The sequence below is a fragment of the Rattus norvegicus genome, chromosome 20, assembly GCF_021556685.1.
Source record: "Rattus norvegicus strain SHRSP/BbbUtx chromosome 20, alternate assembly SHRSP_T2T, whole genome shotgun sequence".
Lineage (NCBI taxonomy): Eukaryota > Metazoa > Chordata > Mammalia > Rodentia > Muridae > Rattus > Rattus norvegicus.
In genome coordinates, this window is record NC_141553.1 from 14,156,878 (window position 1) to 14,179,395 (window position 22,518).

At 43.9% G+C, this 22,518-nt stretch overlaps 1 protein-coding gene across 2 annotated transcripts in view; it reads right to left on the minus strand.

Moving 5' to 3' along the window:
• Positions 1-22,518, minus strand: part of Specc1l (sperm antigen with calponin homology and coiled-coil domains 1-like) — a 105,679-nt gene that overhangs the window by 44,781 nt on the left and 38,380 nt on the right. For both annotated transcript variants that reach the window (XM_087597685.1, NM_001039455.2), the window contains exons 6-10: positions 15,304-15,377; positions 14,103-14,278; positions 9,777-9,940; positions 8,377-8,468; positions 3,869-3,959 (exon numbers count right to left, since the gene is read on the minus strand). In XM_087597685.1, the coding sequence (XP_087453811.1) occupies positions 3,869-3,959; positions 8,377-8,468; positions 9,777-9,940; positions 14,103-14,278; positions 15,304-15,377 (597 nt within the window). The remainder of the gene's footprint in view (positions 1-3,868; positions 3,960-8,376; positions 8,469-9,776; positions 9,941-14,102; positions 14,279-15,303; positions 15,378-22,518) is intronic.

The following is a 22,518-nucleotide window of genomic DNA, read 5'->3' on the forward strand; positions in this document are numbered from 1 at the left end:
TTTTGCCCTAAAAATTAAATCATGATTAAATTCTCTAACCCCCTGAAGTCATCATAGAGGGACCAAAGCTATCCAACAGCTACCCCAGTACCTGAAAACAAACCCTGGCGTCAGTGCTCGGAAGAGCAGCCCTAGAAGCCAAAGGGAAATGGAGAAAAGCCCGATGGCAGATGTCCTGTGGGCTCATGAAAAGATCTTAATGCACTTGAACCCTTACACCTCTGCGCTTTCCTGCTGGCTCTGGTTCACTGCTTAGAACCTGTGATGCCTATAACTCAGAGGCTACTTCTCTGAGTGCCTCTTCCAGGCCCCACACAGGCACTTCATTTCTCCCTATACCCGGCTGTGACAGAAACAAAGTGCTAATGACATTTTAGGACCTTCTCAATAGCTCCATTGAAGGGGACCCTGACTGCTATGCCCAGTGATCCCACCCAGTTGGAAGAAGCAAATCAGTCATAGCCCCAACTCCAACAGCAGTTAAAGGGAGGTCGAAGATAAACAGAAAATATGTAAGAAAAGAGGGAGAATTCTGAGAAAACTTTCTATCAAAGACAGTCCAACAAGTGCCCCCTTTGCACAGTTAGCCAACTGCATCAGACTGTGAGGCTGAGCTCCCACCAATGAGAGGAGATGCAGTCACCCCTACAGCACAGGTGAACAGGAAGCCATTTTGGTGAGAGTGTTCACTAGACTTACGGAAGTTCTGACTGACCCTTTTGCAAAAATAGAAAACATTAAACAAATAACTACCATTCTGTTCACATGCTCCTTTGTAAAACACTGAGATTATTCTTTTGCACTAACAGTGAGGCTGAAGTTGGAAAGAAAATAGTCTTTACACAGGAAAAAGAAAAGTCAGCAGGGACTAATTCCTGGCTCAAGGCCCAGCAGAAGAGCAGTGCAATGGGAAACAGAGCAAGGTGAGGCTGCAGACACGAGAAAGGCAGGCAGCCAGACTGTTTAAGGAGGTTGGACGTTCTCCTGGAGGTGGGGGGCAGGGGGCATGCAGGTTGTATCGGGTTAGCACGGTGGCTGCAGAAATAAACAGGTTTATGCAGAATGAGCAGGACAGTAGAGATAAAAAATGACACTGACCAGGACTTGGGTATGCACAGTGAAAACGTGAGGTGAGCTGTTCAAGAGCTCCTTAGCAATGTAAGATCCACACGGCTGCCGACGAAGGCATGCAGAGGGGAGGACAGACATGGCCCACTCCGAGATGAGAGAGAGAGGTGAACACACTGAGTGCAAACCCTCTGAGATAACCAAGGGGAGACATGGAAAGGTGACCAGAATGGGTGTGGAAGGAGAACTGAAATGAATGTATAACTTTGGAAATCATCAGCATGCGGTGACAGAGGAGCAGGGTAACTGACCACACAACTCACGGGCATCCTTGGTCAGAGCATTCAACAGATACGGATGGAAACAGAGGGTTAGAATCTCTTGAGGATAACAAGCAGGGATCAACTAACTGCACATGGGGAGAGGATGTAACTGCTGGTGGGGAAAGATGGGACTTGTTTTGTTTTTATGTGGGAAACAAACAGAAAGAGACAGAGAGAAAGACAGACAAAGAAACAGAGCCATGATTTCTTATTCTCTCGCTTCCTGCTTCAACGTCCAGAGTTTGGGATTGCAGGAACGTGCAGCCATGTGCAGTTCTTCATAACACAAGAAAGATGTCAGTGTACTGAGGTGGGAGTTACAAGAGTTGAAAATACTGGACAAGGAAATAATGACCTGAGGCAACAGCATCTGAGGAACACCAAGCAGAAAGGCCATGACTCAGACAGAGACCGAGCTGGTGGGTTTGGTGGCCAGCCTGGGCTGCAGAGTGGGACTCGTCTCAAGTAAATAAACAAGGAGTGTGGCACGCTGGCACATTCCTGTAACCCTAGCACCTAGGAAGAAGAGGCTACACGATGGAGAACTCAAGGTTGTCCTCAGCTCCATAGCAACTTTGAGACCACCCTGAGCTATGATGGGGCCTTGTCTAAAAAAAGAATTTAAAAATAAAACCAGAGGCAGTGATAAGTACAAAGGGGGGGAGCCAAGCTTTTTTAAGGGTCCTCTCCTGGCTGACCATGCTTCATTCAGTAGACGGTCACAGACCCAGAAGTATATGGACAGGCACACTGGAACTGATAGTTACTACTTTTAAAACAAAGGAGAAAACAATGTTGAAGAGGGTGGAGAGTGGCTTATAAGTGGCCCTAACCAGTTGCAGGGGATCCAGAGCCCTCTTCTGGCCTCTGCAGGCACCTGGCACACATACAGTTGTATAGACATCCAGGCAGGCAACAGCACACACTCATAAGTAAATCTTTAAGGACAATCATTAGTTGCTCTAAGGCTTGTCCATCTTGGCTCTATTGGCATTTGGAGCTGTACTGCCCTTGGTTATGGGGGACTGTCTGTGAAGGGGAGGCTGTTCAGCAGGGTCTGTGACTTTGCACAATGAAAGGTGAGCACACACTGGTAGCATGCAGGTGGAGCTAGTACCCACATGGTCCCTCTGGGCGGCAAGATTGTTTTTCAGTTGAAGGAATCTAGAGAATGACTCTCACAGTTTGAATTATTTTTCTGATCTCTGTGGACAGATGGAAAGCATGAGAAAACAAACTAGGAGAGCCTAGATGATCGTGTATATTTTTACTGTTCCCATGTGGGTGCCATGAACTGATCCCAGGTCCTCTACAAGAACAGCAAGCACTCTTCACTGCTGAGCCCTTTTCCCAGTTCCAATAAATATTTTTCTTAAATGATTTATTTTATGTATGTGAGTTGCTGCCTTCAGAACCAGAAGAGGGCATCGGACCCCATTACAGATGGTTGTGAGCCACCATGTGGTTGCTGGGAATTGAACTCAGGACCTCTGGAAGAACAGTCAGTGTTCTAACCACTGAGCCATCTCTCCAGCCTCACAGTAAAAATTTTAAGTTAAAGAAAAAAGGACGTTGCCAGGCAGTGGTGGTACATGCATTTAATCCCAGCACCCAGGAGGCAGGAGCAGGCTCTCTGTGAGTTCAAGGGTAGCCTGCTCTACAGAGAGAGTTCTAAGATAGCCAGGATTACAGAGAAACCTGTCTCAAAAAAACAACAAGAAGAAAGTGTATTAATGTTAATGGGGGGGAGGGGAGTTGAGACCAGGACAAGGTGAGTAGAAAACATTTATCAAGATGGCAGACTTTAGTTCAGACTCATGAATAAGCATGTTAACACGGAATGGTATAAATTTATAGCTATACTGAAATAGGGTCCCACTGTGTAGACCAGGCTTGCCTAGAACTCGGGTCTTCCTGCCTTGCCTACTCGAGCAATGGGATCACAGATGTGTACTACCGTCCTCGGCTTTGCAATGTAAATCTTTATCTGTGCCTCTTCATTAAAGCATGAGTCTTTGAAAGCATGTTGTTGGATCTTAACTTTTTATGTGTTCTACCGTGTCTGTAAAAACGGGAAGGACCGTAATACACTTTCTGTGAAGAACTGTGGAACGGTGTCTTGCAGTGACACGCACACTGTGTTACTTACTATGATTTAAAGGGCATGACCTGGAGGGGCACACGCAGGACTCCCTACTCTACAGCAGTAGGCAGGGAGACCCTGAGTCAGTCAGGCCAGTCTGACTGCACAGCAAGACTTCGTCTCAAAGCACAAGAAAGGAAACGCATGTTCCTGAAAGCTTCATGAGCTGATGAAAGAGTAACTCATCTCCCTACCTGTAGTTAGGACGTGGCAATAAAAACTTTGGATACACCAGATCAGCTAGCACGATGTCAGCACCAAGAAAGTAAGTTAACCAGCTAAAGAACACGACACCTAACAAGGAGGTGAGACAACATGAACACGTTGGCTGTACCTTGTCCGGGAATTTCTCCATAGTTTGACCTCTTATCCGATAAGGCTGTCAGAGGCTTGGAGGTCGAGACTGGCCCACTTATAGAATGTCTCTGAAAAGAAAGCAAGAGCATGTAAGATCTAGTCCCAAGACTCACAGGAAAACAAAAGCTTCCAAGAGTAGATATTTCATTATAAACAATGAGTGATTCCTTTGTTCTGCTAAGGCAAGGTTATAAACACACAATAGGCACATACAATGTATGATCTGTAGACTTAAAAAAACCTTTGGGGGCTGAAGAGATGGCTCAGTGGTTAAAAGTACCCACTAGCTGTTTTCCCAGAGGACCTGGGTTCCCAGCACCTACCTGGCAACTCACAACTGTCTATGATTCCAGTTGTAGAGGATCTGACACCCTCACACAGCTAAATGTGCATGTAAATACTAATGCATTAAGATAAAAACTAAATCATTTAAAAAGATAAATTTATTATAAGAAAAATATATATTCCTATGCAGTTTTAAGAAATAATATAGCCAGCATCGTCTTCACCCGGTTTCCTTTAATGGTAGCATCTTATAATTTTATTATTAAAATATCACAACTAGAATACGGGCAAAGTCAAGATAAGGACACTTCCTCTACATAAAGAGGCTTCCTTGGGACCCTGTTACAGTAACATATACCACTGACCCTAACAGCTTCTGGCACTCTGAATACAATTTAATTCTTCAATAACTTAACCACACGCCAATTCGCTAAACACAAAATTAAGTTCCAGACCGAAATATGCATGTTTCTATTGTGGTTTTACTGCTTTTTCTTGTCCCCATTGCAAACAGACCTCAGCTACACCTCCCACTGGATACTCTGACGACTTCCGGGGACAGGCTGTGGCCTCTAACTCAGCTGAAAGCCCTGCTAGGCGTTTCCTCATCCCCTGACGTAGGTGGGCGTACACAGCGGCCTAGCACCCCTTACCCCACTGCTGCTGCAGCTACTAGATCAGGACCAGGCTGCCCACGCTTCTGTCTGTACTTCTATTTGCTTGGCTTTTCTCCAGCCCCCAAGCCACCCTAAAGACAAAATCTGGCTCAGTAACCCTGGTTGTTCTGGAACTTGCTAGGTCGATCAGGCTGACCTCAAACTCACAGAGACCCACCTACCTCTGCCTTGACACCCCAGCCCTCGTATCTCTCTAAAATCTAGCTAACCTCCAGCTCCTTGTTTCACTTTCCCGTAAGATCTATGCAAAAGGCCCAGCCTCTCCACGTTTCACACTGAAAACCTTTCATTCTGCCCATGGTATGGACTGGCACCTTACTGTGAACTCCATTTCCCTGATGGCTGCCAATGTTGAACACCTTCACGAATGCTCACCTATAAGCCACCTGCCCTTAAGCACACGGGGTCTTCAAGCTACTGCATGCAATTCTTTTCTTCAAGTAAATACTGCAAATACATGCTCTTGTGCATGGTACACCTTTGCTTATCTGCCATGTGTTTAGGGCAAATTAAAAAAAATCTTGCTGCCCAAATATCAGTTGCTTTTATGATTCATTTTGTGCATGAGTATGTGTGTGCGTGTGTGTATGTGTGTGTTTATGTGTGTGTATGTATGTGTATGTATGTGTTTATGTGTACGTGTGTGTATGTGTGTATGTGTATATGTGTGCGTATGTGTGTATGTGTGCGTGTGTGTATGTGTGCGTGCATGTGTGCGTGTATGTGTGTGTGTGCGTGTGTGTGTGTATGTATGTGTGTGTGTATGTGTGTGATAAATAAGAAAGAAGCCTTTGCATGCTCAAAGAATACAAAGATCTTCACTCCTGTTCCTGTGTAGAAGCTTCATGTGCAGTGTTGTCATCTGAGTCTACGGTCAGCCTTAGCATGCCACACAGCATCCTGTGTGGACTATCTACCCTCACACTACAGAACCCTGACAGCCATGCTGAAGTCAGCTCAACTACCCCAGGACTCTCTCCACGCTCTGATCTCTCTTCGAGGAAACACACTGTTCGTGTCATACTGCAAATGTTGAAATCAAGTACTCCGAGTGTTTTCACATACTCAAATCCCTCTGCACGTCTATATAAACATAAGACTATGTTTTATTTTGTTGGAGTCTGCTTAAAAACTGTAATACCGTTCTGGCCGTCTTGACTGGCAGAAATAACGTACTATATCACTTATGGTCACTGTATGACACAGTACCCCAGTACTTCCCGGTGACTTTAAACAATAACGTTGATTATCTCATGATTTCTATGGGTCAAATGCTTAGAAGATAACTCCAGCTCCAGGCCTTCCGTGAGCAGGCAAATCTAGCTGTCAGTTCTCACCAAGGTAGACTGGAGGTAAGGTGTGGGGAGATCCCCACATTTTAAGTTCATCAGCAGGGGTTATTGAGACTCAGTACCACTGCTAAGCTTACTTACTCAGCCGTCGTCTGTGCAAGAACAAGCTCACAACATGGCAACCACGGAGGCTCCCTCAGAGTGGGTGAACCCAAACAGCAGCAAGAGTGAACTTAAGAGGAGCACTCCCAAGAGAAGCCAATTGTATAACCTTCTCTGGGAATGCCGTTGCATTACTCCTGCCATACTCTATTCTCTAGCACGGATCACGGACAACACTCAACCAGGGCAGAGTACACAAACAATGCCTGCCAGTACCTGACTCACTGGGAGTCTACAGACTGCCTGCGACAGTTACTCAGGCTCTCCTAATGCTTCTGCAGGTTACTGTTACAGTCCTTCAGGCAGATCTAACTATCACACACTCGAGAGCTAGCTAGAGGCTCTTTATTCCCTTATCTGTTCAAGAGGCTCTTCACAGAGGCTGACACGAACTCCCAGGACTCCCTGCCCTGTATAAACTATGGAAAGCATCTGTCTGAAAAGTCTTCCTGCCAGGCTTTATAGGGCTTAACTCCAATCAGAGAAAGGCAGCTGGCCTCAAGCGGATTCAGGATTCTTATGGAAATGTCTGGACCTTTTCTGTGTAGCTTCCTCTTCCCAGGGGCTCTGTCCTGAAAATTCTAGCAACTTCATTTTCCTTGAATGTTGGTTTGTATCCTCAGATCTAACTGGTTTGTCCTGTTCTGTTCCAAGTTGGATCATCCTCCCTAAACTGCCCCACGGAAAGAGAGCCACAGCCAGGCTTCCCTCAGGCCAGGCTTCCCTCTTCAGTCAGTATTGTTTTTCAGGGACCACAGCAGGGCGATGTCTGAAAACAATGGCTTTCTACATCTTGCCCAGCTTTCCATCTGTCCAAGATAGCTCTTGTTGTACCCACATAACAAGGATTCCTGCCCAGGACACTTTTAAAAAACTAGTCAGGCAGTCGTGGTAAATGCCTTTAAATTCCAGCACTCAGGAGGTGGCGGCTGGCAGAGCTCTGCAAGCTCAAGGCAGCCTGGTCCACAGGAGAGCCAGCACCACAGAGAAGCCATTTCTTGAAAAACAAACAAACAGAAGCTGCATCTCACTCATCTTATTTGAGGCTTGTTTTACTTGGCATCTTGCTTTGTTCCTTCAGATTCCAAGCCTGATTAATAAAGAACATCTAAAAGGCATTAAATCTGCAGGCAAAACATGGAGTTTCCTTGCCTTCCTTTAAAATTAGTAAGACATCTTGTATAAACATGAAAATGCATGAGGAATGCATGCAGAGAGGCTGCATTTTTCTTAGAGTGTAAGAGCTTAAAAGTCCACCCACAAATCACAGGGCCAATCATGAAGTCTCAACTCAAAAAGACAATGTCCCAAGGTCTAACTTTAGGGAGTTAGCCGTGCTACTGGCTATCACAGAACGCTAGTTCAAGGGCCTTCAGCTACTCTCACCCATGTTAAAGTATTGCACTCCAGCAGCATTCTGAGAGTGGCTGGGAACATGGAGTAACAAGAGTGTCTCTCGAGTACCACAGAGAACAGCCCCCTGCCCTGCTCCTGGATACACTCCAGCAATGGCAAAGAAGAATAATTCTTGGAGTTCTTTATAATGGATCAACAATGTCATATCCTCGAGCCTGACAGTGACAAATGGCCTTAAATGACCAACATTTCTCAACTCATGCCTCGAGTAGACCAACCTTTAACTCTGGGTTGTGTAAGTGCAAGTGTGTAGATATGTGTGCTTGCATTTGGGTGTGCCACGGAGGCCCAGGAAAGGGTGTCAGATATGCCCAAGGAGCTCAAGTTACATGGTATTGTGTGCAGTCTCACTTAAGTGCTAGGAACTGATCGTATGTCCTTTGTAAGACCTGTGAGCTCTCCTAACTGTTCAAGCCATCTCTCCAGCCATTAAGTCTGCAAGATTTAAAATGATCTATTAGACAGCAAAAGAGAAGATACGCCACCTACATAGTCAGAGACACCCAAGTTTCCCAGAAGAGGTTAAGGACACTCCTGGTACTTTAGACAAGCGAAGGCAACAACCGCCCCTTGGAGGCAGTCATTTGTCTATCTGAGCGTCTAACAAGCACATGTAAAGCTTTCTGAGCTGTCAATGATTGCCAGGCTCTTACCTGCATGGGGGAAACGGCAGCTGCAGGGGGGGTCTTCATGGGACTTGGACTCAGAGGTGTCCGAGGGATTGCAGCAGCAGCAGCATTTGGTACTGCAGAACAGCAGATGGGAAAGTTAGCAACAGACACGTGGCGCAGGGAAGGTTCCTGTGACAGGCATTTCTTCAAGCAGAAAGATGGCTGCTTCCCTGGGCCAGCACCTCACTTTGGCTATTTAATCACAATGTAAGGAAAATACTCCATAAGGCAATGAACTCAGAAAGAAAGAAAACAAGAGGATGGGGCGAAGCTCAGTGGTGCAGCACTATAGTACTCATGAGGCCCAGCTCCATCTAACATCACTATTTATGTATCTTTAAGAAACCACAGGCAGGAAAGGCAGCAAATACTTATAATCTCAGTACTTCAGAGGCAGAGGCGGTAGGTGAAACTAGATTGAGCTTCTTCTATTTAGGTCAGCCTGGGCTGCATAGCAGGGCCCTATCTCAATAAACAATATAAACAGAGAAAGAGAGAGAAAGAGAGAGACAGACAGACAGAGAGACAGACAGAGACTGGCTATAGCATTTATGACAGACTGCAGATAAAGCTTCAGGGTCCGTGCCATAAGAGCTACATCATCAAGAGTTTAGCTTGCAGTGCCATCGGGCTGTACAAAGTGAAAGAGGAGCTTGCAGCTACAGAAGTTTGATCTGAACTTCATTCCAGTTATTCCAGATAATTCCAAGATTTTAAACAAGAAAAACTCTCTCAAAGGCAAAAGATGAGACTAATCCCAAGTTTACTGAAATTAGTAGTCGAAGGTGCCTTGAACTAATGCCATTGTCTCTAGAGATGAAGAAAGTGAAAAAAACAGAGAAGTTCATGGTGGAGGTCAGACATTGAGGGAAAGAAGTTAGCTTAGATTCCTAGGTTTCTGGGCCCAGTAACTGGGTAGACCTCTGCTGACTCGAGGGAAAGAGAACAATGAAGCAGAAGAAGTGGGAGAATGGGTTCTGGTCTGGCATGAGGACGCTTGGGGTCTGTATCAACAAGGCACTTGCTATAGAGCACTGAGAAAGTCAGAGGAGGGTTATGTATCCAGAAGTCCGCATATAAAGAAGATACAAGAAGTCACAGGAATGAGTATGATCCACCCAGGGAGACAAGATACTGCTTGGCCTAGGAAGTAAGGCATGGAGCTGAGACCAGGATTTCTAAACTGAAGTGCATTCCAAACCCTGCAGAACGGGCCTTAACTCATGACACCATGCCGCCGCACTGTGTGACACTATGTGATGCTACATGGCACTGTATGATGCCATAGTCAGCCTGACGAAACAAAGAGCATACAATGATACGGATGTCAAGTAGACAGAATCGTAAACCCTGGGGTCCACAGACACAGAAGAAGTAGTTACCTTGAGACGCACTGTCGAAAGACTTGATGAGGGTTTTTACTGTGGGAGTTGGCTCTGAGGAAGTCGAGGACCTTCTACTCAGTCCCATCCCTTGCCTCAAGGCTGCCAGATCTCTTTCAACAGCATTCATGTAGTTATACACCCGGCCACGCTCCTCCTCTTGCCTAAAAACAGTTCAGATAAAGGTATTCATTTGTATGTATGAGGTAATGCCCATTTTTAAATTCCTGATTGAGAAGCATTAAAAGTTATTAGGGTTTGGTTTTTGCCCTTTTTTTTTTTTTGTCTTTTTTTAATTGTACCAGTTGAACACAATTGCCTGACCTAATATTATTTGCCTGGGAGACAGCAGGAAATGATACTGAGATGCTCTCTCAGGCTGTCCTAAGCAAGTTAAATAGCCATCAAGTTCTATTTGCATTACATGTCAGGTGAGGACATCAGCAATCAATTAGCAGTAAGTCGGAGGCAGACTGGCCTCAGCCTGACTCAACTGGGACTCTCTTGTTCTGTGCTGCCAGGAAGGCGCAGCCCTCCTCAGGCACCGGGGAATTCACTAGCAGATGATCTATGCTGACTCCAGCTACACTGTGCTTCTCAGAGACCCACAGAGGAACGCAACCAAAAGTTCCAGCTCCCTAAGAACAGGTAAACCACTATGGTCTCCAAAGCAATCCCTCTAAAGGACTAGAGAAGCTCAACACATTTATTAAGGCCATCAAACATTTGTATTCAGCTCTAAACTAGTCTAATTCACACAGAGCTGAATAAAATATTCTATAATCTTAATGAAATCCTGTTTGAAAAACACCTAAAAATATTTTATAATAAACTTTATTTTCAAAATTCAAAAATTGCTAAGAAAAGTATCTTAAATTGTTTTAAAAGATTTATTTATTTAATTTCAGGTATGTGAGTACACTGTCACTCTCTTCAGATGCACCAGAAGAGGGCATCAGATGCCATTACAGATGGTTGTGAGCCACCATGTGGTTGCTGGGAATTGAATTCAGGAAGAGCAGTCAGTGCTCTTAACCACTGAGCCATCTCTCCAGCCCGTGTCTAACATTTTTAAAAGTATGTATTTAGCCAGGTGTGGTAGTACATGCCTTTAATCCTAGCACTCAGGAGGCAGAGGCAGGAGGATCTCTCTAAGTTCCAGGCCAGCCTGGTCTGAATAGTGAGCTCCAAGACAGCCAGGCTGCACAGGGAGACCTTGTCTCAAAATAAGTAATTAGATAGATAGATAGATAGATAGATAGATAGATAGATAGATAGATAGATAGATGGATGGATGGATGGATGGATGGATGGATGGATGGATGGATGGATGGACGGACGGACGGACGGACGGATAGGTAAACTGACATATGCATTTAACTGCTTAAATGACAACTATATTCTTACTTCTTCTGTATTTAATCTACTAAGATATAAAAAAAAAATCCAGATCTCAAACAGATATGTGTCTGAAATACAGAAGAATATTAACATCCTTTCAGCTAACTCTGACTATTCTACTATATACACTAAAATCAAACAATGGACGTTACTAAATTTTTTCTGGGCTGGAGAGTAACTGAGTGCTGAGCCCCTGCCTAAGCAGGTAGAAAACCCTGGGTTAAATGTGCAGTATCAAGAGGGGAAGTGAGCTGCAGACGGGAGACACCATGCAGCGCTACAGCACTTGCCGAGTGTGAGTGAAGATGTTTGAGAACCAGCACTCCGAGGAGAAGAGACCAGCAACAGTGAGGAAAATGAAGCGGTGTAAATAAACCTCTCCTATCTTACCCATTAAAATCCACTGGTCAGGTACAGATTTTGAAAGACTTTCCTACCATCTGATTCTACAGCATCATATATTGATCATAACAAAAACATTGGCATCTTACAGACTTTTCATTCACATGCTTTTAATTATATAACACATTTAAGTCCTATTTGCTATTACTAATATTAGCATCAAAAACCTCCAAGGCCAGTGAGATGCCTCTTCAGTAAAGCTGCTTGCTACCAAATCAGACAACCTGAGTTTGATGCCCAGAGCACACATAGCAGGAGAAACCAAGCTTGACAAGTTGCCTTCTCATTTCCAGATGTACAGACACAAAATAAACAAACACAATTTTAAAGAAAAAAATCTCTTTAAATTTTCTTGCAATGGCAAGAGAAGTTTTCCAAAATCCTCAGGCTCCCTTGAAGACTGACATTTCGTCAGCAGCAAATACCAGCAGTTGCTTTCCTCGATGGACAGGTGCCTCGTCACTTTCAAGGGACTCCTATCAAATTAGGATGCTGCTCCATGAGGAGAAAGCAGCTCAGACTGAAGCCGACACAGTGGCACCTCAGCCACCCCACACTAGGACACATGGGTGGAAGCAGAAGTGCCCACTCACACTTCCACTTGTCACAGGGAAGGTTGGAAACGGCACTGCTCCAAGACTGTATTTTGTAAACCTTTCAAGAAGGGTACTGTTAAGGGAAACCCATGTTTTGTTTCATTTAGGCAGTTTTGCGCTTAAAAAAAAAAAGGACCAGCTACACGTGTCATAATGAGCTTGACTCTGATTTGGTACACAGGCCCTGCGTCATCGAGCTGAGCTTCCTTCCTCACTGTCAACTCACACATCAGTGAACGCAGTCAGCTACCTGTTAGCAGTACTGTGACAACTAAGAGCAAGGGGCCGGGAAGGGTCTCATAATGGAGAGGATCACTCTGACAACAGCACAGCGCACGACGCTCTCTCGTCGATTTTAATAGAGTGTGTGTGTGTGTGTGGAGGGGGAGAGGCCCAGAGGCCAGAGAGAGCAACATGTTCCCTGGAACGGGATTACAGGTGGTCCTGAGCCACCTAACGAAAGAGTGCTAGAACTAAACTCAGATCTTTTGGAAGAGCAGGAAATACTCTTAACCACTTCCACCCGTCCGAGCCCAGGATGCTGAGTCTTTTGGTAGGCATCTCCTCGAAACATAAACACTAGTACACTTTTGGGATCCCACACAGCGATCCTTCAAGAACAGAATTTTAGGGCTTAAGGGCAGAGCACTGGCTTGGCAGATGTAAGGCCCTAGGTTCATCCCTAGCATGACGGACGGACGGACGGACGGACGGATGGATGGACGGATGGACAGATGGATAGATAGGTGGATGGATGGACGGACGGATGGATGGATAGATAGGTGGATGGATGGACAGACGGACAGATGGATGGATGGAATAGATGGATGGATGAATAGATGGATGGATGGATGGATGAATAGATGGATGGATGGATGGATGGATGGATGGATGGATGGATGGATGGATGGATGGATGGATGGGTGGATGGATGGATGGATGGATGGGTGGGTGGGTAGATGGATGGATGGATGGATGGATAGGTGGGTGGATGGGTAGGTGGGTGGATGGATGGATGGATGGATAGGTGGGTGGATGGATGAGTGGATAGATGGATGGATGGATAGGTGGGTGGATGGGTGGGTGGATGGATGTATGAGTGGACGGATGGATGGACGGACGCAACCAACTTCAGTACTCAGGGCAACTATCAAATGAGGTATTTCTGACAAGGTATTTACTTATGAATACAGATAAAAAAGTAACTCCAGCTTTATACCAGGGGGGTTTCATTAGGTCCCGTTCCAAGTTCAGCTTAAGGATGCCAATGACTAACACTTAGCAACACATTAGGACTAAGTCATAACAAAATAAAAGCCTTTCAAAGATATACTGCTTTTTTTTTCTATGCCTAATTAAACATTATTCAAAGTGAAAAAAAATCAAATTCTTAATAATAACATCAAACACATAAACTTGTTACCCCACTCTGAGTGTCACTGTGGAACTTGAAACATATCTCAGGTGTCACCTCCTGTGGCCATTTTTATGGATTTCCAATGGTCTCTGTGTTAGATGTAGAGGGTACTACTTTGGAGGACTTTGGAAAAAAAAATAGAAATTCCTCAAGTGACTGATGGAAATAAACTCACACTGTCCCAGTCACTGCTTTTCCCAAATTGGTAACTCGAGTTTACTGATCCCTCTGCAAACAGCAGCTCACGTACTCAGCACAGCACTATACAGTGGCTCACAGGGCCTTCCTGTTACAGCTCAGAGAACTGAGGCCCAGGGCACAGGGAAATTAAACTGTTAACTGAGAGCACACACCAAGAGGCAGGGCCAGACTGAAGCTGATTCAGTCTGCTTCCAGACCTGCAGTCTACAGATAAATAAGAGGGCTGCACTGTGAGCACCAGGACAAAGACCAGCACCAGTGCCACATCACTGTTCCTTACGGAAACACAACTGGCTTCTCAGAACTTACTTGCGTGACTTTATTTCCTCCAATTCTTTGGTGAGTTTCTCATTTTTCTCTTGGGCCTCATGTAGCCGCCGCTTTAGATCACCGATCTCCTCTTGGGCTTCAGACTTGATGTCATTTGCAATGACCACCGCAGTCTGGAGATCAGCCTGAAACTGCCGCCATTCTGCGGACTCTTCCTGCATTAGAAAGTAAACTCTCATTTCCAAAAGAAAGCGGTGAGGATTTACTTAAAAGCAGTAAAGTTTGTTTATGATTAGTTTGGCCTAACAAGACATACTCTTGAATGATGACTTTTTTTTAATTCCAAGAATTGCTGTTATCTATTTTTAAAACAAAGCAACTCTTATCAGTAAACTCGTTCCTAATGAAGGAAAGATTTGCCATCTGATCCCCTACCGAGGCATTAAGTATTCAGAGTGCTCAATAAATATTAATGAGAACAATGTTAGACCTCTCTTCCTCATGCAAGTTTCAAAGCAAGTGTTACGAAAATAAATATCATCAAAAATTTAGAGCTGTACCTCTGGAAGGTATATAAATGGTATGTGAACCATACAGTAAAAACTATAAATACCCTGACATCAAAAACTAGCAGGAAAAAAAAATCTAAAGTAAAGGAAAAGGAAGAGGAAGGCAGAAGAAAAACTGAACTTAGCGCAGGCAGACACAGTCACACGGAGACGTAAGGAACTCAGAGCTCCGCTGCTTCCCAGACAAGAAGGATGCGGGTGTGACTGGGCGGAGAAGTCTCCCCAGGGGCTTCGCTTCCCCCAGAGCCACAGCTGGGCCTTGCCTGAGCCATCCTCTCGTCCTCCAAGCAATTTTCTGGTACCATGAAAGTAGCTACAACAACTGGCTCAGGACTCAGGGTCTGTGATTAGCTGTCCCTGCACATCTTAGCAGCATGGGGGCTGGCAGCCAAGCCAACCCCGAGAACACAGAAAACTCACATACAAACAGCCTGGTCTGTGATTTTAAAATCAAGCCTTAATAAACTATTTTCAAACACATCTATCTATAAATAACTACCAGTATATTCTCCTACCTTAAATGCAGTGCCAGATCCAATTTAAAGTACGGGCACTTGCTTTCAGCCCAAATCCCAGTGTGGGCAACATCCCACCACATCTACAGGTTAAGGTACAGTGCACGTCAGAGAGTCACGTTTTCTAGTGAGGCAGCACATGAAGATTTACCCTACCCGAAGTCTCCTGTGAAGGGTCTTGTTTTCTCTTTCCAAGTCATGCTTTTGGTCTTGGAGTTTTTTAACTGTATCTGAAAAAACCACAAAGATTAAATATGGCTTCTTAAACTTAAAGTCCTTATGATCTTAAATGTTCAAAAGAAATGACATAAAAAGAGGTGTTAAAAATACGATCATCTAAATAGTTTTCCTGTGCCAAGGCTTGTTTACTTTCATCACAAAACTTAAAAGCATGAAAGAATATTCAATCCAAGGCTATAGTTTCTGCATCACTTCCTAAGCAAGCTGGAAGCAATTGTTAGAAACATACAGATTATTGGCACAAGGCCAATCAAAACAGCATTGACTGCTATTAAAATGTCAGCTTCTAATCACAGAAGTTATCTCTCCAAGCCATGCAAAGCATATTCCCTTGTCACACTGGAATAAATTCCAGAAACATGAAATCAGTCGAATTATTTCTAAAATTGTAGTATCCAGAGAGCTGCCAATTAATTTATGGAATAGTAGCACTAAATACAATAGGAAATCACATTCTCTGCTTGTAAGGAAGCTCACACAGGGAAATGCCTCGGGCGTGCACCACGTGTCACTGTCCTTCTGGACACCTGCCGCACTCATTATCACACAGCCCAGGAACAATCACTTCTCAGCTACGTGCAGGAACGGTGCTTACGTACGGAAATAGTCCTTTACTAGGATGTTGCCTATTGATGCTACACTGGGTTCGGTCCCCAGCTCCAAAAAAAAAAAAATCAAATGCAGGGCCTCATATATGCTATGCATAGGTTTTCAACCACTGAACGACATCCTGAGTCAGGATACATATTCTTTGAAACAAGGTCTCATTATGCTCTCCATGTAGCTCGAGCTGTTCTGAACTCTGTATGTAGATCGGCCTGGTCTTCTTGATCTCACAGAGATCCACCTTCCTGCCTCGCAATGGTGGGATTAAAAGTATACATCACTACATTCAGCTTTTTAAACCTCAATCTGTGTGTGTGTGTGTGTGTGTGTGTGTGTGTGTGTGTGTGTGTAACAGAAAGAGAGGAGAGAAAGAGGGGGGAGAGAGATTACTTGACTGTGCACTTAAGTGAGTACAGGTGAACAGGTCAGAGGACACCATCAAAGTTAGTTCTTCTCTCCTACTATGGGTTCCAGGACTGAACTCAGGCTCACATGACAAACACTTCTCTCATGAGTCCATGATATATTAAAAACGATACAAAGTAATTTCAGTTATAACATATTACTACAAACTATTATTAGAAGCACATAATAATTTGTAATGTTGGATAAAATGAGATAAAACAACATAGAGAGACAGTCTAATTTTAGCAACCAACCATTAATGTCTCCACTAGGAGACACAGAGACAAAACTGGTTAGTGAAGTCAGGGCCCATGAAATAAAGTGTTCAGAATGCATTCATTAATTCAACAATCATTTTTCTAAGTGTAAACTATGAATCAGTCTGGTTTTCTAGATAATGAAGACACAAAGGAAAATATAGTTTCTACCTTCTCAGAGTTAAAGTTGTGCTAGAGAAGCAGAACGATTTCTCTTCCAATGATTAGACTCCAGAGGCTGTCCTGTGAGAAGCCTCCTTTAACCTGGACAGAGCACTAGTCCAGTCACAGCAAGTACACACAGTGAGTGGACAAGCCCATGGCCCTGCTCTCTGCTGACAGAAACAGGGCAACTCTGAAGCCAGCAGGTCTGGCTCCTTCTCAGCTCATGTGTGGGTGGTTTCACACATTCAGACATAAACAAAGTAAAGACAACAACTGAGAACACTAGAAATTCTACCTTCTCTTTATACTCAGTCCATTTATGTACAAGAGTTATTTTTTTTTATACAATGTGCATTTAGATCTTGCTGGTCTGCAACTTGCTATGTACCTCTAGGTTGGCCTTGAAGTCACAATTCATGTGCCCAGGTTCAATTCTCAGCACCCACATGGCACCTCACAACTGTGTGTAACTCCAGCTCCAGGGTATCTGAGGCACACACGCACACACACACACAGACACACACACGTAAAGCACTCATATACATAAAACAAAACTTTTCTTTTGGTTGCAAAGGACACAGGCAGACTTAACTGTCTGTTACACTAGCTTTTAGCACCTGGCATCTTGGTCCTGTGGCACATCTGACTGAGGTGGCCATCTTAGACTAGTTAGACAATTCTCATTTCTTTAGTGCTTTGTTCTTCTGTTCTCTTGTTCATCAACCTCCACACTCACATTCACAGAATACACACAACCACTCCTCTCAACAGGAACGTGGTTGCTGTGGGTACTACACATGATCAGTGTCTGCCATTCTCCTTTTACATAACAGAAGCACTGCCAGGCAAGGTCACACTCACACAGCACGAATCGCACTACACAGGTCTAGGGCTGTGCTTTCAACCTTATGATCATAATGTACTTTTCCTCTGAGACAGAAAGTTAAGAAATGGCAATGTGCTTTTCTTCCCTGAGAGTGGAGGAGTTTCTATGGAAGTCCTCTTTCTTTTAAAGACCACTGCTATGTAGCACCACCTATAGTCACACGAGAAGGAAATATCACCTCTACTCAGGAACCTTCAAATGAGCCTCCTTCCCGACCAGTTTCCCTCATGTGGGCGACACTGCCACCTACTGTCTTCAACTCAAATTCTATCACAAACAAGAACTATTCTCTCCTTGCTTTTAAATTACAGATTAAACTTCTATTTTTTACAGAACTATTTTTATTCTAGAAATCAGATAAACTGCGGTTGCATTATTATTCCATCTAACTTTCTTCTGAATAGTTCTGGAAACTGCCCTTCCTGTTTAGTAATGGGTTTTGTAATTGTCTCCCTTCCAATGACCTATCCCTGACCATGCTAGCTCTCATATGCAGACACTACTGGGCAGTTACCATGGGCTCAGGCTCAGACTCTGGTCCTCTTGAGGACTTACTAAAATCACCCAGATCCACAATAGCCCTCCCGGCCTCTGAAGCCCAGGAGGTCTCCCGGCACTACCATCAGTTGCTTCCATTTGGTCCAGAATTTCCCAGAGAATGAACTAAGTATTATTTTCAGAATTAAGTATTATTTTCAGAGGAAAGCAAGCGTCAAGAGAAAATAATCTGTCAAAGGCAATGTGTGCAGAACCTGGGAGAAGACACAAATGATTCTCAAATGAACTATAGAACTTTACTTTAGTTTTTAATTTTGTTCAAATCTTTATTCTCCCCTTCTCCAAAAAAAAAAAAAAGTGGTTATAACACTTTTTCTTAATTCTAAAAGTAAGCTATGTTCACAATAAAGCAATTAGAAGATAGAAACTGTATCAAGATAAGATTACCTTTATTTACGTTTGCCTTGCATCCTTCTAGATTCCTCGTGTGTGTATGTCATTTGGACTTGGTCTGCTGTGCTGCCCAGGAAAGCCTTAAATTCCTACAGAGGCTCAAAATAGCCTTCCTACCCCAGCGACTCACTGCACGGGACTACACTCCCACGTCGGCCTGGCTTTGTCTTCCTATGCACAATGAGGTTATATTTGTACTACTTCATAAACCCGTAGCAAATAACAGACTCCATTATCAGTAAATCCAGATATGTAGTACCATCTAGATGGCCCCAGAGTATTCTATTAAAGGAACATATCAGAATTTGTTGTCAAATTCTCCTCTTAACAGAGTTCCAACTTTTTGTTACAAATACAGCAAGTCTTTACACACTTATTCAGATATTATGTGCAGAAAAGAAAAGTTCCAGAGGTGGAAGTAATCAAGGACCCTTTGCAAATACCAACATGAGCTGATTCAGTGTATACTAGAAGGGTCTACTTCAAGAAACTGTTAGTTTCTTGGGTTTTGTTTGTTTTTGAAAGGCGATCAGTTCACTTATGGTTTAAGAGCACAATGAAGTCAGCATTTAAAGGATCACTGTGTCTGGCTGCCATTCATGTCAGGTTAAGTTTGAAGCTTTTTTTTTTTTTTTTTTTTCAGAGCTGGGGACCGAACCCGGGGCCTTGCGCTTGCTAGGCAAGCGCTCAACCGATGAGCTAAATCCCCAACCCCCAAGTTTGAAGCTTTAAGTGGTTCTAAGTGCAGACGTGCACTGTGGCTGCCTTTGTTCATCTTCTAGCCAGGGTACTGAGCTCTGCCTTTCCATCCTCACTGGCATAGTGGCAATGAGAGTGGGAACTCCCACTGTGTACATAAGCTACTTACTATACTACAACCATTGGGCATGTCCACTGTGGGGCTGGAGAGATGGCTCAGCACTTAAGAGCCGCAGATGCTCTTGCAGAGGATCCTGGTTCAGTTCCCAGAACCAACATGGCAACTGAGAACCATGCATAACCCAGTTCCAGGGGATTCTGCAACTCTCAGGGCACAAGATACACATAGTACACATGTGTGCGTGCGTATACACACACACACACACACACTCACACACAGGCACGCACGCACGCACACACGCCACACACCCAACTCATACACATAAAATAAAATACATCTTGACTATTTCCAGGTTTTGGTGACAAGCAGTTCTGAGGCAAGCCCCCACACACATCTACAATCCTACAATGCTGTTTCTAGGGACAGGTTCCTTCAAGTGGACTGCTAAGTCTTTTAATAAAAATTTTTATCAACATTTTTAGAAAGATGCAGCAAGCATATTCTTCTTTTTTTTCTTTTTTTTTTTTTTTTTTTGGTTCTTTTTTTTTTTTCGGAGCTGGGGACCGAACCCAGGGCCTTGCGCTTCCTAGGTAAACGCTCTACCACTGAGCTAAATCCCCAGCCCCAAGCATATTCTTCTTAATGTCACAAAAATATTCCTTCCTCTTGCCTGCTATCAATCTTTTTAATTTTTTCACATCTGCTTAATGAATACTGGCATTTTTGTTCTTTTTCTTTTCCATGCCAACTATCTTCTGTCTTTTCCTGATTTGCCTATTCATATACTTTTACTTTTAAAAAATATGTGTGTGTATGTATGTATGTATGCATGTGTGCATGTGTGTGTGTGTGTATGTATGCATGCTCTCTGTCTTACTCCCTTGAGACAGGGTCTCTCACGGAACCACAGCTTCCTTACTTCAGCGAGGCTGGACAACCAGTCCACTCTCTCAAGCATGCATAGCCATGTTCAGCTTTCTATTTTCTTTTGCTGGGGTTCAAATTCAGATCCTTATGCTTACAGAGTAAGTTCTCTTACCCACGGAGCCAGCTGCCCGGACTTAATCCAAGACCTTTAAGCTGCTCTTCTATCATCACCATCATCACCAACCATCACCATTAAAACCACCATCACCATAATCATTCATCATTCATCATCATCACCATCATCATGGTCATCATCACCACCACCATCATTACCAACCATCACCACTATACCCACCATCATCAACATCACCACCACCATCCTAACCATTCATCATCGTCATCATTATCATCATTGCTCTAAGACAGGCTCTCACTACAGAGCCTTAGCTGGCCCAGGACTCTTTATTTAGACCAGGCATCCCTTGCACTCACAGAGATGGCCTGCCTATGCTGGGATTAAAGGCATGCTTCACCACCACCCCAGAACAGGAGTTAGCTTTGCTAGGTCGGTGACAAAGTCTCTAGCTTTATCTGGGGTGCTCTTTGGTTGATTTTCTTTGGTCAGTCTTCACGGATGTTTCTTATAGGGAACAAGTACTGGTGACTGACACACATCATGTAACAACTGCGGGTGCACTGTTCACCCACAGGCTGCTCCTGGTACAGCAAGTAGTAAGGGCTCTGCTGATGACACATCAACAGGACTGCATCCATTTCACAGCGGAGTCAAACGTACCTATCCCTCTGTGTGGTTCTCTCCCAGACCACTAGCCTACAGTTCTGGAGACACAATCCAATTTACTTTCTGACACCGAGGTCATTCAAAGAACCCTGGCATCCAATTCTACTCCTTTAAAATCTGAGCTCAGGAGCAAATGAGCAAAAGTAAGTCAGGGCCCTCAGTCCAGTGCCCAGCCCTGAGCAGGCAGGCAGTTTTAGTAGTGTTTCCTTCCACCCAAAGCTTGCTGGGAACACCATTCCTCCGAGTCTCACTGTGCTCCTGGACTGCAGGCTTCTCTATTCTGTCTTATTGCGCCATCCATCTGATTCTATGCTCTCTGTATTCCACAAATTACTCAGAACGACTGATCCACTAGCACAGGCCAACCGTTCCATGTCAACATCAGTTTCACTGAGGTTTACATTTCATTCATCTTCTTCCTTCAGGGAAAGGAAGGAGACCGTGATCCGCAGCCATGTTCTGAACTGAAGTTCTGAGTCTACCTCACACCTTTCTGACTAAAATGCTGAGGCCTTCACACTTGATCTGTCTCATAGTTTTTATTTATCTAAGTTTTCCATTGGTCACTTCATTCTGAGTGTATTTTCCTCCACATTCTTGAGGCCAAGAACGGTTGTAAAATCCTCCATAGCAATTCCAAGGTCAGGAATTTATCTTGGGGTAACTGAGGAGCAATTACCATGGAGTACAAATGGGGTTTACCTTGGGGTGGCTGAGGAACAACTACTATGAAAATGTAAGGCTTATTTCAGAGCTGATGAAGAGGTTCTAACCTTGTTAAAATATTCCACAGAAGATACCTTTCTTTCTCAAACAACATAAATTCATGTATTATATGCTGAATTAACTCCAAATGTGAGAATTTTCTAGAAAAAAATTAATTGCCATCAAACTCCAAAGAAAAAGTACCTGCAATCTAACCTAGCGAGCTAACAAAGTATAAAATTTGTTTAGATGCTGGTTATTACTTGAAAGCGTGCGTGCATGTGCAAGCGAGAGAGAAAGAGAAAGAGAAAGAGAGAGGGGGGTAGCACACACTTATAATCCTAGAACTGTAGAAACTAAGAGGCATAAGGGTCATGAGTTGGAAGCTGCTCTAAGATAAATAAAAACCGGGCTGAAGAGATGGCTCAGCGGTTAAGAGCACCCGACTGCTCTTCCAGAGGTCATGAGTTCAATTCCCAGCAACCACATGGTGGCTCACAACCATCTGTAAAGAGATCTGATGCCCTCTTCTGGTGTATCTGAAGACAGCTACAGTGTACTTATATATAATAAATGAATAAATCTTTAAAAAAAAAAAAGATAAATAAAAACCCAAATAAATGAATACATAAGGCTAAAAGGAAGCTTAGCATGAGGCCCTGGGATT